This window comes from Notothenia rossii (genome assembly GCF_949606895.1).
Source record: "Notothenia rossii genome assembly, chromosome: 5".
In the NCBI taxonomy this organism is placed as follows: domain Eukaryota; kingdom Metazoa; phylum Chordata; class Actinopteri; order Perciformes; family Nototheniidae; genus Notothenia; species Notothenia rossii.
In genome coordinates, this window is record NC_136903.1 from 4,516,545 (window position 1) to 4,532,347 (window position 15,803).

The 15,803-nt window shown below is 40.3% G+C and overlaps 2 protein-coding genes across 3 annotated transcripts in view; both read left to right on the forward strand.

The window, feature by feature from the left end:
* The window catches only part of LOC307038456 (E3 ubiquitin-protein ligase TRIM21-like), an 89,600-nt gene extending 75,599 nt beyond the window's left edge, over positions 1-14,001 (forward strand). The window contains exons 1-2 of one of the 2 annotated variants that reach the window (XM_079679854.1): positions 3,486-3,607; positions 8,098-14,001. In XM_079679854.1, coding sequence (XP_079535980.1) covers positions 8,104-9,684 — 1,581 coding nt within the window. In that variant the 5' untranslated portion in view covers positions 3,486-3,607; positions 8,098-8,103 and the 3' untranslated portion in view covers positions 9,685-14,001. Of the gene's footprint in view, positions 1-3,485; positions 3,608-7,700 lie in introns of those variants that run through there. The other variant, XM_079679855.1, reaches the window with a different exon arrangement.
* LOC307038427 (uncharacterized protein) overlaps positions 1-15,803 on the forward strand; it is a 93,928-nt gene that overhangs the window by 62,115 nt on the left and 16,010 nt on the right. The window lies entirely within an intron of this gene.

Genomic DNA, 15,803 nt, shown 5'->3' on the forward strand with positions numbered 1-15,803 from the left:
CACCGCATCGGTCCATGTCGGCGGCAGTTAAAGGGAATGTGAGCGTCCATTCCCATTGGATAACGGAGGATTTTGCACCCGGAAGTAAGTATTCTCCTTCCTGTCGATTGATTTTACATTGATATCTGCACTACTCATCAACTCAAAAACACCAGATTATCCTTGTTAATTAAACAACATTGATTGGTTTAAATTGTGTACGATGCTTTTGTGTTCCACTGGATCACTCTCTTCATTGTTTTATTTTGCTTTCAAGGAACATACAAATACCTCAGATGAAAGGTGAAAACGTGAGAAAGCTATAGAACAAAAGAAATACGGGTAAAGCAAATTAAATGCAAAGCTGTATAATATAATAAATGAGTCTTCCCATGATTTATCTCTGAACCATAGAATCAAAACCGTCTTGTGCTCGTTCAAACTTCAGAGCAACTCGTGAACTTTCTTTAAAGACAAAAAAGGAGTTGGGTTTTCTCACCTCAGATGATGTCGCATCCATCTTCCTCCGGCCAGTGGACGCTGTGGTCGATCTCTGCTGATAACGCCAAATCACAGAAGGTCTTAATAAGCAGAGACGGTGATGGATAAGATAAGATCCAATCTTCCTATTCCAACCCAAAAAAACTATTTTCCATCTTCTCCTCCCTCTTGGACCCCCCCAAAGCCCCTTCCCCCTCCTCCCTTCTGTCAAGCGACTTTGTTAACCACTTTGAAAAAAAGGTTGATGATGTTCGTTCTTCTTTTTCTGACTCACCTTTACTCACTGCTGGGTCACCAGACCCTCCTTTCACCCACACACTGACCTCCTTCTCCCCTCTCTCTCCAAGTGAGGTTCTTACCCTCATTACCTCTGCCCGTCCTACCACCTGTCCTCTGGACCCTATCCCCTCAAACCTCCTTCAGACTATCGCTCCTGATATTCTACCGTTTCTCACCCATTTCATCAACACTTCTCTAACTTCTGGTCACTTTCCAAACAGTCTCAAGGAGGCAAGAGTAAACCCTCTCCTAAAGAAACCCACTCGCAACCCGTCTGATGTTATAAACTACAGGCCTGTCTCTCTCCTCCCGTTCCTGTCTAAAACACTTGAACGCGCTGTCTTTAAACAACTCTCCTGTTATCTCCATCAGAACAACCTTCTGGATCCGCACCAGTCTGGTTTCAAGGCAGGTCACTCAACAGAAACTGCCCTCCTTGCTGTCTCTGAGGAACTGCACACTGCTAAAGCAGCCTCCCTCTCCTCTGTCATCATCCTTCTGGACCTGTCTGCTGCATTCGACACGGTGAACCATCAGATCCTCCTTTGCACTCTCCAAGAACTTGGAGTTTCAGGCTCTGCACTTTCCCCCCTCACCTCATACCTCAAAGACCTACAGGGTAACTTCGAGAGGGTCCGAGTCCGACCCTTGTCAATTAACTACAGGGGTCCCTCAGGGCTCTGTTCTTGGTCCCCTCCTCTTCTCCTTGTACACAAATTCGCTCGGGTCTGTCATTAGCCCTCATGGTTTTTCACACCACTGCTACGCTGACGACACCCAACTAATTCTGTCCTTTCCCCGCTCAGAGACCCAGGTCGTCGCACGCATCTCTGCTTGCCTAGCAGACATCTCTCAGTGGATGTCTGCTCACCACCTCAAGCTCAACCTTGACAAGACTGAACTGCTTTTCCTTCCGGGAAAAGATTGTCCCACTCTTGACCTAACAATCAACATCAGCCCCTCTGTTGTTTCCCCGACTCAGACTGCAAGGAATCTGGGTGTGACCCTAGATAACAAACTGTCCTTCACTGCAAACATCTCTGCTACAACCCACTGCTGCAGATACACTCTTTACAACATCAGGAGGATACGTCCCCTCTGGACCCAGAAAGCGACGCAACTTCTGGCCCAGGCTTTCGTCATCTCACGCCTAGACTACTGCAACTCCCTCCTGGCTGGTCTACCTGCATGTGCCATCCGACCTCTGCAGCTCATCCAGAATGCAGCGGCTCGTCTGGTCTTCAACCTTCCTAAATGTTCCCACACCACTCCGCTCCTCCGCTCCCTTCACTGGCTTCCAGTAACTGCTAGAATCCACTTCAAGACACTGGTACTTGCGTACCATGCTGCGAATGGATCTGGCCCTTCCTACATCCAGGACATGTTTAAACCGTACACCCCAGCACGTGCACTCCGCTCTGCATCAGCCAAACAGCTCGCTGCACCCGCACTGCGAGGGGGACCCAAGTTCCCATCAGCAAAAACACGTGGGTTTGCTATCCTGGCTCCAAAATGGTGGAATGAGCTCCCCATTGAAATCAGGACAGCAGAAAGCTTACACATCTTCTTCAGACTGAAAACTCATCTCTTTGGACTCCACTTCGAGCGATAGAATTACTAACAAAGCACTTATATACTAATGAAGGACTGGCTTATCTAAAGCCAGTTGAGTAGCACTTGAAATGTTTTAGCTCTTTGAAACCTGATGTACTTATATGATTCTGTTTCCTTCTAGTTTGTATCTTGTTGGTCGAACGCACTTATTGTAAGTCCCTTTGGATAAAAGCTAAATGTAATGTAACGTTTGATTTAATTACATTAATTAATGTCTAAGTTGAAAATTACAATAACTATTTTATCTGCTACTGTGTAAAGGGAATACTTCTGTTAAAATCACCTTATTTGTTTATGCACTTTTGTTCATATAACAGTACTTTTAAAATAAAAGTGCGCAATACACTACTTTAAAAAGTATTATTATTGTTACTACTTTTCTGTTTACTGGGATACAAAAGCATGTTGCTGTTTTCTGTACGTCACAGATTTTTTGATCTGGTTCTCCTTAATTGTATGAACTAAACTGCATTGTCAATTACGATTTGAGGTTACCATATTTGTTTGTTTTTGGCCATATCACAAATGTTTCTAATTAGTCCGTGGAAACCAAAAGCTGTGTTGTGTTTTCCATCCAGCCATAACTTATTATATAATGTGATTATTGAAAGCCAAACCATATTGTTTCTAAACATTAATAAGTAGTGTTTCAGTGTTTTCAACAGTTACATTGGGTTTAAACCTGGAACTGTAATAAGGGAGAACATAGTTTACTTTAAAAATGAAATGCAGTTTAGTTTAATAGGAAACATAATGGTACGGAAGAGAAAGGAAGCTAAAGTGAAGGAAGTAGAATATGAAATTGTTGCCCCTAAAATATCTGAAATACAAATCAAAATCAAGTTAATAAAGTTTGCTTTTCTCTTTTTCAGTCACCTGTAGTATTTCAGCTCCAAAACACAGAACCACTAAGTCATTTAAACTCTCTGAGATTGATGGTATTTGTAGTGTTTGCAGCAGAAAGGATTATGGGAGTTGAAGTGTTTGTGCTGTCTAAACATTTGAGAAAGAACGGCCTTGTTGCTCTTGTAGTTCCTCCTCCACTCCCTCCTGGTGACGGGCCACTGAGAGGTGGAGCTACACTGAAAGAGAAGAGCTTCAACTTCCCAGAAATTAAAGTGAAAGTTTGTCTGAGCGACAGAACAGCTGCACGTGTCTCTGTTTCTCTGAAGAAACACTCGACTGAATCCAGCAGCTTTTTTCAACAACACAGCAGAACTTATTCCAAACACTGGTGAGTAAACTACAGAGAAAACATTAATACAAAAATATTTGAACAAGGTTTAGTTTAATCAGAATCTGAGGCTGGTACGTCTGTTCAGACATATAGTGAATATTAGGCCGTATAAATGTGTCTTTCAAGATAATTCTTTTTACATTTAGACTTGAGTACAAAGCAGCTTTAAAACCAAACCCAGTGACTAAACTCTGGCTAGTGAAGTTTAGACAGGGTAACGTCACAGCTAGCATTAGGTTGGGCTCATTTCCGGACCTGTTTCCTGTATGAACTCAAAGCCTCAGCTCTGCTCAGACAGGAAGTGCTACTCAGCGCCGCAGCCAGGGAAAATGTTTAACTTAAATATTACATATATTTTTTCTGCAATCCTGATTCTCCTCTTTATCCTCTTTGTCCAAGCTGACACTCTGACACTTAGTAATACATATAAATCATACCAAAATACATTACATTATATAATAACACATGTCTTAAGTTCAAGATTAAAAGCATGGGCGGCACCAGAGATTCTCTTTTGGGGTTGCTGTGGGGTAGCTTGACGTTTCATAGAGGGTGCTCAAACATTCAGGGTTTCCCATTGAGGTACCAGGCGCTACAGTGACAACACTCCCCACACGCACATACTGTACACAGTACACCCGTGACTGTTACAATGAAGGCTCGATAATCAGCTCAGGGCATATAGGTGTAAGCAGGGGTAAAGTGCTATCTTTTTATAATTGGGGGGCGGACCTCACCTCCTTTAGGGGGGTCCGAGGGGATGGTCCCCTGGCAAGATTTTTTTTAAATATTGAAGTTAAAAGCATCAATCTGGTGCACTTTGAGAGCAAAATTAAGATATCTATGGATACATCTCTCAACACTCATATGAAACAGAACTGTAAGCAGATTTACTTTTTCTTTATGTATATTTTACTAATCACTCCCCTTTTAAATTCTATTCTTGTTTTACTGTCATATAGTATTTCATACCTGTTTTTCATTTATTCTCTTATTTTTGTATAACTATAATGATCATATAAACGTGTGCCTTGGAAATACTTGTTTACATAAATGGTGATCAAACAGTTTGAGACCCACTGAGATAACTGAGACTAAAGTTAACTATCTAAACACTCAGAGAGTCCTTTACCTCACTGAGCTGACGTTATCTGACAGGAGAGGATTTTCCCTTCACCTTGTTGTAGAAACAGCTTCTAATATCCGTTAGTGCAGCTAGCAAACCAGATGCTAACAACAACAATATCCAGTACCGGTGCTCTCTCTCGCTCGCTCGCTCACTCGTGCGCTCATGCCTGATCTCAGCAGAATGCGTGACTCCACCACGACTCCTTAACACTGCATTGCGTGGGGGAGTCACGAACTTTGCTACATTTACGTGTCTGCACCACGCAAACAACCCCAATGTAAAGTGAATGAGGCTCTTTTGTCTTGGTGCACACACGCATTTCTACTACGTCCTGCAGTGAGCTTTTATTCTATAGAACGTTTTTTTTAAATCGACTTTATAACTTGTATTAACTCACGGGAGGCTTCTTTTTTTTTTTTTGTATTCATAATAATTTGTATTTTTTGTCAGAATGTAGTATGGCAACCCTGTCTCCTAAAAATTACGTTCCCACAGAACTAAACTGCATTCTCAATTACGTTTAGCTAGAAACGTATTTTCTCCCACGTTACGTTCGTTATAAACGTATCTCCAATACGTTTATTTTCTACATATCTTTGCCATTTATTGTCTTGCTTATAATAACGATAATAGTCATTAATAAATATCATTTTCGAGCACACATTTGAAATCAGTAGGCGAGGCTGTAATTTCGCCAGCTGTTACTCTCATGAGCGAGACAGAAAATAATAGTTTTAACATGCCAAAAAGCTGCTGTGTCGTTTATTGCACCTCAAACATTAAAACAAATCCAGAGTTACGTGTTTCTGTACTTCCTCTAAGAAGAATGGACAGTAACAGAAGATCTCTGTGGCTTCAGGCTTGATCGCCGTTCAAATGACAGCGTTAGTTTCCCCAAAAGTGTGCGGGGCTGTAAAGTGACGTAGATTTTATTCTCATCTATTATTCAAAACCGTTCTATTTATTCTAACGTAAATTACATGCCAGTGTTTTATCTTTTTATGTATTTGTTTTTATTTTAAATCGTATAATGTCAGACTTTGTTTGCCATCTGTGAGGAAAAGAAATGGGGCTCAGAGCCTCAAAATACTGAAATCTGTATTTGTTTTCATCTTTTTTTCCTTCTAATTTGTTATTCTTTTCTAAATAACACACTGTTATTTACTCGACAATAACACACAATTATCCTTGTTTTAATTTATTCGTTTAATTCTATAATCTTGGGCTTTTTAGCCGTAAATAAAGTCATCGCAAACAGACGTAGGCCTGTAAGGGACATTTTGAGCGATAATCACCACAAGCCACATCCTCCGCTTGAAGCTCGTTGATTCGATGTTTTAGCCGCAATGCATGTTGGGATATAATGTTAATGCGATATGATATCCGAAAACATTTAAAAAAAAAAAAAAAAAACTTTATTCCGAGTGTGCTTGCTTTTCTCTTTGGAAGTCATCACATAACGGCATTGTAATACACGGTTCGACTGCATTACATATTACACATCTGCCGTAGTTCTTTATTTATAGAGCCCTGATGTGAAGACTTCTGGACAAAAAGAGTACTGCCGCCAAACTGAATAATGTGACGTGGATCATAAATATATCAACAATTAAACAACATCTTACATTTCTTTTCACAAAACACGTCTCCTTGCAGTATCAATAGTAATTTGTTTGACTTTTATATTTGATCTAATTCGTAGATAGGTTATATAAGTCACGCATTCTGGTGAGATCAGGTTGCTCATGCCACACACACAGAGCCGAGCTTGAATGAAACACCCAAAAGTACTTGTACTGTACCGTAGCATATCACTTTCGAATCAATCATTTTTCTGATTATGGATTTCACATATATAAAAAAATAAAACATACATTTCTTGGGGTTGCTTGCAGTTGCTAGGCCAAATGTGGTGTTGCTGCAGCAACTCCAAGCTACCGCCTGGCGACGCCCCTGATTAAAAGTACTTATCAATATAAGCAGCTATGTCATATGAGCAGGGTAGCCGTATTATAATATTGATTCATGTGTAATGTGACGGTCATGGAGGGATCATTGTGTTTTTAAAGGTTTTCAATTTAACTTTATGATGATTTTAGATATTAAAGTGCTGATACAAACAAAGAACAGAGGGCTTTAGATTCAATGACTGCAAATATATAAAATATTAGTTTATCAATGTTTTAGGAAATATTTGTACTTTTATTCAAATAACTAACAAGCAGCTAAATGCTACAGCTATAAAAGTGACTGGCAGCAGGCAGTGAGAGGCAACCTCAATAAATTATGAAAATACAATAAAACCCTTTGCAAAAATAATCTAAAGTAAAGTTTGTGAACTCCTTGACTCTCAGTCTCCAGCTGAGCTAAATGAAACACTTTCAGACTTTAACACGCTACACTGCAGACCAGTCGGACTTGATCCCAACATGTTTTTATAGGGCGATGCAGTTAAATGCTGGTTACCATAGTGACAAACGGCTCGTTGGCTCCAACAGAAGAGACGCACACCAAACTGAGCAATGATAAACTGAATTTGATTAAAGTTAGTTACAAATTAAAAGTACAATGATGTATGGAGGATGGAATTAGTGATAACTATGAGGATACATTTACATCAATACCTCAGACTTCAGTATTTACTAGCAGGGTAAGAAGTACTCTGATCATTTATTGAAGTAAAATACCACAATGTGGACATTTACAAGGAAAAGAAAAAAAAGAAAAAGAAAATCCTTTTAAAAAAGTTAAATATATTATATAATTGGATTATAATTATTGATGGATCAATGTGTAGAACATGTTATTGTACTGCTTGGTAAATTACCCTGAGGTTTATTAAATACTAATTTTGTTGCTTATTTTATTTTTGTAATATCTGCAAAGTAAAAAAACTAACTATCAACAATTAATGTATTGGATTGAAAAGTGAATTAGGTCCAGCTGTATTTTGGTGTAGAGTTATAAATACAAAATATAAAAGAAACTCAAGTACAGTACCTGAATACATGCACCTGTTTCCTCTCCCTGTCATGGTCCTGTGTTGTGTGTTTTCTTTCAATACTTATGTTGAATTATTGTGTGTAAGTTAATAATTGTTAATTTATTAATAATCACATTTAGGCTCAGCTATATAATATCATATTGTTTTCATTTATTATTGTTGTGAAAAAGATTTCCATGTTATCACTTATTTTCTTGACTTGGTGATTTCCAATAACTAACACTGAACTGCACATCGGGCTCTTCTTCACTCAGTTTCTATTTGTACGGAATTCAGGAATATTCATAGTTAGATTATTATTAAACCAACAATTTAAACTTTATTTAATGTTTTTTCCACATATTGTATCCCCAGAGAGACATGTCTGCTGCCAGATGTCTGCTGACTGAAGATCAGTTGCTATGCTCCATCTGTCTGGATGTGTTCACTGATCCAGTCAGCACACCATGTGGACACAACTTCTGTAAAGCCTGCATCTCTGAACACTGGGATACTAAAGTCCCATTTAAGTGTCCCAACTGTAATAAGCTCTTCAATACAAGACCTGAACTGCTGGTCAACACTTTCATCTCTGAGATGGCTGCTCAGTTCAGACAGTCGCCAGGAGACGTTCTCTGTGACGTGTGCACGGGAACCAGACTGAAGGCCCTGAAGTCCTGCCTGGTGTGTCTGGCCTCCTACTGTGAGACTCACCTGACAATGTCTGGTCTGAAGAAACATCAGCTGATCGACCCTGAGGAGAACCTGGAAGGCAGGATGTGTGTGAAGCACGATAAAGTGCTGGAGCTGTTCTGTCAGACCGACCAGGTGTGTGTCTGCATCCACTGCACCTATTCAGACCACAAGACACATGATGTAGTTCCTCTGAAAGAAGGATATGAAGGAAAGAAGGCTGAGCTGGGGAAGACAGAGGCTGAAATTCAGCAGATGATCCAGAAGAGACGACTGAAGATCCAGGAGATGAACCGCTCAGTGGAGCTCAGTAAGGAAGGAGCAGACAGAGAGATAGCAGATGGTGTTCAGGTCTTCACCGCTCTGAAGGAGTCTGTTGAGAGAAGCCAGGCCGAGCTCATCGACACCATCAAAGAGAAGCAGAGAGAGACAGAGGAACAGGCTGAAGGCTTCATCAAAGAGCTGGAACAGGAAGTCTCTGAGCTGAAGAAGAGAAGCTCTGAGGTGGAGCAGCTCTCACGCTCTGAAGACCAGCTCCACCTCCTCCAAAGCTTCACGTCCCTGAACGCTGCTCCACCCACCAAGAACTGGACAAAAGTCAGGGTCCGTCCACCTTCATATGAGGGGACTGTGAGGAGAGCTGTGACTCAGCTGGAGGAGACGCTCAGGAAACAGATGAAGAAGCTGCTTGAGGTGGAGCTGAAGAGGGTCCAGCAGTCTGAGGTGGAGGTGACTCTTGATCCTGATACAGCACATCCCAAACTCATCCTGGCTGATGATGGAAAACAAGTTAAACTTGGTGATTTGGAGAAGAATCTCCCAGACAATCCAGAGAGATTTGATCAGTGTGCTTGTGTCTTAGCAAAGCAGAGTTTCTTTTCAGGAAGATTATACTACGAGGTTCGGGTTAAAGGGAAGACGTGGGATTTAGGAGTGGCCAGAGAGTGGATCAACAGGAAGGGAAAGATCACACTGTCTCCTCAGAAAGGTTACTGGGCGATAGTGTTGAGGAATAGAAATGAGTACATAGCTTGTGCTAGTCCCCCAGTCTGTCTCTCTCTGAAGTCTCAGCCTGAGAAGGTGGGGGTGTTTGTGGATTATGAGGAGGGTCTGGTTTCCTTTTATGATGTTGATGCTGCAGCTCTGATCTACTCCTTCACTGGCTGCTGCTTCAAAGAGAAACTCTACCCATACTTTTGTCCCTGTAACGACAATGGTGGTAAAAACTCTGCCGCTCTGATCATCTCTCCTGTCAATCACACCGAGTAGGCAAGGCAAGGCAAGGCAAGTTTATTTATATAGCACTTTTCAACGCAAGGCAATTCAAAGTGCTTTACAAAAAATGAAAGACATTAAGAAAATGGCATTTAAAATCAGTCATTAAAAAGAAAAGCTAATCAAATAAACATTACAAGAAAAAATACATGGATAAAAGTTACAGTGCAGTCTAAGATGTGAATAGTTCAATTAAAAGCAGCGACAAAAAGAAAAGTCTTCAGCCCGGATTTAAAAGTAGTCAGAGTTGCAATGGACCTGCAGGTTTCTGGGAGTTTGTTCCAGATATTTGGAGCAGAATAACTGAACGCTGCTTCTCCATGTTTAGTTCTGACTCTGGGGACAGAAAGCTGACCAGTCCCTGAAGACCTGAGAGATCTGGATGGTTCATCATTTAGCAGGAGGTCAGAAATGTATTTTGGGCCTAAACCATTCAGTGCTTTATAAACCAGCAGCAGTATTTAGAAATCTATTCTTTGACACACAGGAAGCCAGTGTAAAGACTTCAGAGCAGGAGTGATGTGATCCACTTTCTTAGTGTCAGTGAGGACTCGAGCAGCAGCGTTCTGAATCAGCTGAAGCTTTCTAATAGATTTTTTTGTGAGACCTGTGAAGACACCATTATCAATCAATCAATCAATGTTTATTTGTATAGCCCAATATCACAAATGTTACATTTGTCTCAGTGGACTTCACAGTTTGTACAGAATATCAGTATGACAAGCAAAATATTCCAGAGAAAACCCACAGTTTAAAGGGGAACATGGGAGAAACCTCAGGGAGAGCAACAGAGGAGGGATTACATTACAGTAGTCCAGTCTACTGAAGATAAAAGCATGGACAAGTTTGTCCAAATCCTGCTGTGACATCAGTCTTTTAATCCTAGATATGTTCTTTAGGTGATAGTAAGCTGATTTAGTAACTGTTTTAATGTGACTGTTGAAGCTCAGGTCAGAGTCCATGACTACACCTAGATTTCTGGCTTTATCTGTTGTTTTGAACATTGCAGACTGAAGCTCGGCGCTAACTTTTATACGTTCTGCCTTGGCTCCAAAAACCATTACCTCAGTTTTATCTTTGTTTAATTGGAGAAAGTTCTGACACATCCAGTCATTGATTTGTTCAATGCACTTACTCAGTGTTTGAATAGGAGCATAGTCTCCTGGTGAAATGGTTACGTAAATGTGTATGTCATCCGCATAGCTATGGTAACTTATTTTGTTGTTCTTCATTATCTGAGCCAGTGGTAGTATGTAGACGTTAAAGAGAAGAGGCCCCAATATGGAGCCTTGAGGTACCCCACATGTCATATTTGTCAACTCAGATGTGTATTTACCTATAGAAACAAAGTTGTTTCTTTCCTTTAAGTAGGATTCAAACCAATTCAGAACTGTTTCCGAAACTCCCACCCAGTTTTCCAGTCGGTCTAGTAATATGTTGTGGTCAACAGCGTCAAACGCAGCACTGAGATCTAATAATACTAACACTGAAGTTCTGCCACTGTCTGTGTTTAAGTGGATGTCATTGAAGACCTTTACAAGAGCAGTCTCAGTGCTGTGGTTTGGACGAAAGCCTGACTGGAACACATCCAAACAGTTATTCAAATGCAAGAAGTTACTCAACTGTTGTAAAACAACTTTTTCAATGATTTTACCTAGAAATGGCAGGTTTGATATGGGCTTGTAATTGTTCATTACTGAAGCATCTAGATTATTCTTTTTTAGGAGCGGTTTAATGACTGCAGTTTTCAGGGCCTGTGGAAAAATACCTGAGTGAAGAGATGTGTTTACTATATGAAGTAGATCTGAAGCCATGCAAGGAAAAACATCTTTGAAAAATCCTGTTGGAATAATATGAAGGCAGCAGGAGGAGGATTTCAGAAGTTGAATAATGTCCTCTAGGTTTTTATCATTAATCTGATGGAATTGTGTCATGATGTCTGAATTGATATTAGGTGGACACAGAGACAACACATTTGCTGTACCTGATGCAGAGGCATTGAATGCTTGTCTGATTTTCTGAATTTTGTCAGTGAAGAAGGCAAAATCATTGCACGCCCTGGTGGATAGAAATTCTGAGGCTACTGACACTGGGGGGTTAGTTAGTCTATCGACGGTAGCAAACAAGGCACGTGCGTTGTTTTTGTTTTTGGTAATGATGTCAGAGAAGAAAGACTGTCGTGCGTTGACAGGGGGGGTGACGGGCAGTGGAGACTCCTCCATTTGTGTCATAGGTCTCCCATAATCAGAACATTCCTCAGGCGGGTGCAGTGATACTTCTTCAGGGTTTTCTGCTCGATGTGTTGTTTCTTTCTCCTGTTTTGATTCCTCTTGTTGCTTGTCCTTGGCAGAGGGAACAGATTGATGACGCAGGCAGTTGAATATGGTAGAGATAAACAATTTCACTCCTGACTTGTTCAGGCAAATTCCATTTGCCTTAAAAAGATGTCTGCGATCCCAGAAAAAGTTAAAATTGTCAATAAAATGGACAGAATGGTCAGTACAGGCTGCTGAAAGCCAGGTGTTCAGTGCAAACAGTCTGCTGAATCTCTCCACTCCTCTTCTGACTGGCGGTAGAGGGCCACTGATGAACACCTCTGCATTTAGAGAGCTGACAGTTTCCAACAAACATTTGAAGTCTTTTTCAGCACTTCTGACTGTTGTTTCACAACATCATTTGTTCCAATGTGCAGTACCACATTCTTCACAGTCGGATGTTCAGCCCCAATATGCAGGATCTTCTCAGCCAAGTCAGAGACCACATCCTTGGGAAAACAGAGTACTTTGGTGTTGTTCTTACTGCACAGACTTTTTACATCACTTACAGCAGAGTCACCCAGAATCAGAGTTTCAGGCCCAGTCGTTAGCTTTCCCTCTAGCCTTTTACTTTTGGAGTAGCTATTGGTCCTTACCCTGCTGTGTGAAGAGGACAGGTTATCCAGGTCATCAGAAAGAGATCTCCGGTTCTGTGTCAGCGGAGCGTATCTGTTCTGGATTGGCACACTTGGTGGTTTAGGAGGATTGTTTGTAGTTCTCCCTTTAGCAGCTGTCCACGGCTGTTTCCTAGTATGAATAGGGGTTGAAGAGACGCTCTTCCTGAGGGATAACAATGCAGGCCAGCCGGTCGCATCACAGATTTCAGAGCGCTGGGCTCTGCCTGTTATTCGTCCTCCCAAATTCCATGGAAATGATTTACTCTTAGACTTTGCACCCAGAGAGTTCCAGGGAGGACTACCACTTTTAGATTTATTACCCGGTACACAGCCCTCCTGTTCCTTGGAATCCTTGTAGCTGCTAACTAGCTGTGAGTTAGCATACACTTTTCCATTATTTTGCAACACTGGTAAAGTGGTGTCATTCCCACGACATAGTCCATTCACTTCCACGTTAACTTCCAACCGTTGCATTTTCATTTCCAACACAGCCATCTTCTGTAAAAGTTTGTGGAAGTCATCTGTAGAGGATGGAGGCATTTTGCTACCGACCAGCTTAAGCTAAATAGCATGCAGTACCAGGCTTTAGCTGTCGCTAGGCCACGCTACTGTAAGACTGAGGTCGTCGTAAAAATGTTGAAATATGGCTGAATCCCTCCGTCTATTTACGAAGATTAACTGTCCCAGTGATAAGTTAATGTCCAGGAGCCGCTGCTCGAAGTTTTCAGAGAATAAGAATAGGAAAATCAGCATAAAAAGTAAGCAGAGGCAAGAGCGAGCAGAAAAGCGTCTGCACTGTAAGAAAGATAAGAATGTTTTTTTTTTTAGAAAAACCATTTGATTTTCAACAGAAAGATTCACTCTCACTAAATGTAATATACTGCATGTATATCATTGGGGAAGTGAATTGTATATATTTTTTGATGTGTTAGCTTCTGATTCTGTACTTTTGAACCAGAAGAATGAACAAAGTCCTTGAATGTAGGGGTGTTGATCTCCAAACTTTGTAGTAGCACCTAATCATAAATAGGAAGTGTTTCATAATGGCACTAGGAAAACACATGCATTCATTAGAAACTGCAAGAATATGTTTTTTAAAAGGATTATTAGTTTTAAATATTGTAATTTAGGGGAACCTGTAAGAGATTGTTATCTGGTCTATTTCAGGGCAAATTTAAGGATTATTTCTTGATGTATGTTTTTACCCTTTTTTTGGAACATCCTGATTGTATAATGTTCAGCTGCAGTGGTTTTACAAAGCGAAGAAGAAAAAGTGGTGTCTCAATCTGTTATGTTATTTTCATTTCATATTGTCCAACTCTCTATAGACGCTTTGTATAGTTTAAACATATTCTCAATTAAATAAAAAGCTAAATACATTTCCCCTGGATTTCTGTCTTCCTTTTTTTGTTTCCCTCTCAAGTAATTTACAAATACCTCAAATGAATCAAGAAACGTGAAAACGTGAAGAAACTTTAGGCAATTTAAAATATGGGTAAAGCTAATGACATTCAAAGCTGGAAAAACGTGTAAAGAAGTCTTCAGTACAGGCAGTTTAACCCTTTAATTGCTTTTTTCTAAAGCTTCTAGGTTGAAATGACAAATGCATTGCCCATTTATATATTATCAAACCGATATTTCGTCTATATCACCCCCATATAACACTGTAATTACACCATTAGTTCACCCATATTACATACATATAACATCAATATTACACAGCCTGTCAAATCACTGTATCCCACAAGATACAGGAACCAACCAAGAGGCCTTATTATGCTTTTTGGGCTTTTCCCTTTCGTCTAGTTATATCATTTTTTGTGCATGTTAATGGTCTGCAAAGTCTAAAATCCCTGTGTTCCCTCCAGAGGGAGTTTCTCTCCCACAAACTCTCCCCCCCCCATCTGAAACACCTCAATTGGACTCCTTTGTTTACTTTCAGAACATAGTTACATCACTATGACATCAGGAAGGACTCAAATAAAGTTCTTGCTATGATTCATCTCTGAACCCCAGAATCAAAACTGTGTTGTGCTCGGTCAAAGACCACAAAAGCGTTGGGGTATTCTCAGCTCAGACACACTCTGCCTCGTCCTTCTTCCAGATTAATCACTGGTCCAAACTTTTGATGTCGCATCCATCTTCCTCCGGCCAGTGGACGCTGTGGTCGATCTCTACTGATAACGTCGAATCACAGAAGGTCTTAATAAGCAGAGGTGGTGATGGAGACGGCTGCTGAGTCTTCTATAGATGGACAGACAGCAGAGAATGAGGGCTGGACACAGTTAGTTATCTTTAATACAGCATTAACATTCTGTCATTATTACAGATAATGAAAGTTGCTGTGACAAATGAAGGAAGTCCTGTAACTCCTGAACCACCTCCACAACCAATCTGTTGTTTGCAGAGGTGGAAAGTTAGGGTTAGGGTTAGGGTTAGTACAATGTTTGAGGTTCCTGTAGTTTACTTCAGATAATACAAAATGTCCTCAACAAATAGTTTGTCATGTATTATTTTAGGCTAAGACAACATTTTATTGATATTTCTGTGAAATTCACAAGATACATGGGTATCGGATAATCCAAAAATCAGCTCCTAACGTCTATCGTCTATTCCTTGACCTCTGAGTGAAACGTCACGGGGTTAAGGGATAGTGGATAGGATAATTCAAAAGGATTTAGGAGAAGAGACTGCTGTACTTTAGAGCAGGGGTTCCCAAACTTTTTCAGCATGAGACCCAAAACAGAAATGTTGTGGTCCTAAGGGACCCAAGCTCAAATAATGTCATGATTTTCCATAATATCTACATTTATAAACAAAGAATGCAACACACCATGAATTTAAAATGTAAATGAAAATATTTATTTAATTATAAAAGTTTAGGTTTAGGTTAAAATTAGGTTTCTCACCATAACAACCTGCCCTTTGAGCTTGCCCAGAAAAAATAAGGATCAAAGCAGAAAGACGAAACATGGGACGTGCAGTCAAGTATATACAGTACAAATCAAAATTATACAATTATCAAAAGTGCAATATTAAGTTTGTCGCTAGCTCAAAAACTATGTACACACCATTTTAAACTATTTTAAATGAACAAAGAACAAACATGTTGTAAACAGAAAGGGACAAAACACTAACTGAAGTGCAGTCAAGTGTATTTCAGTACATCGCAGGTGAAACC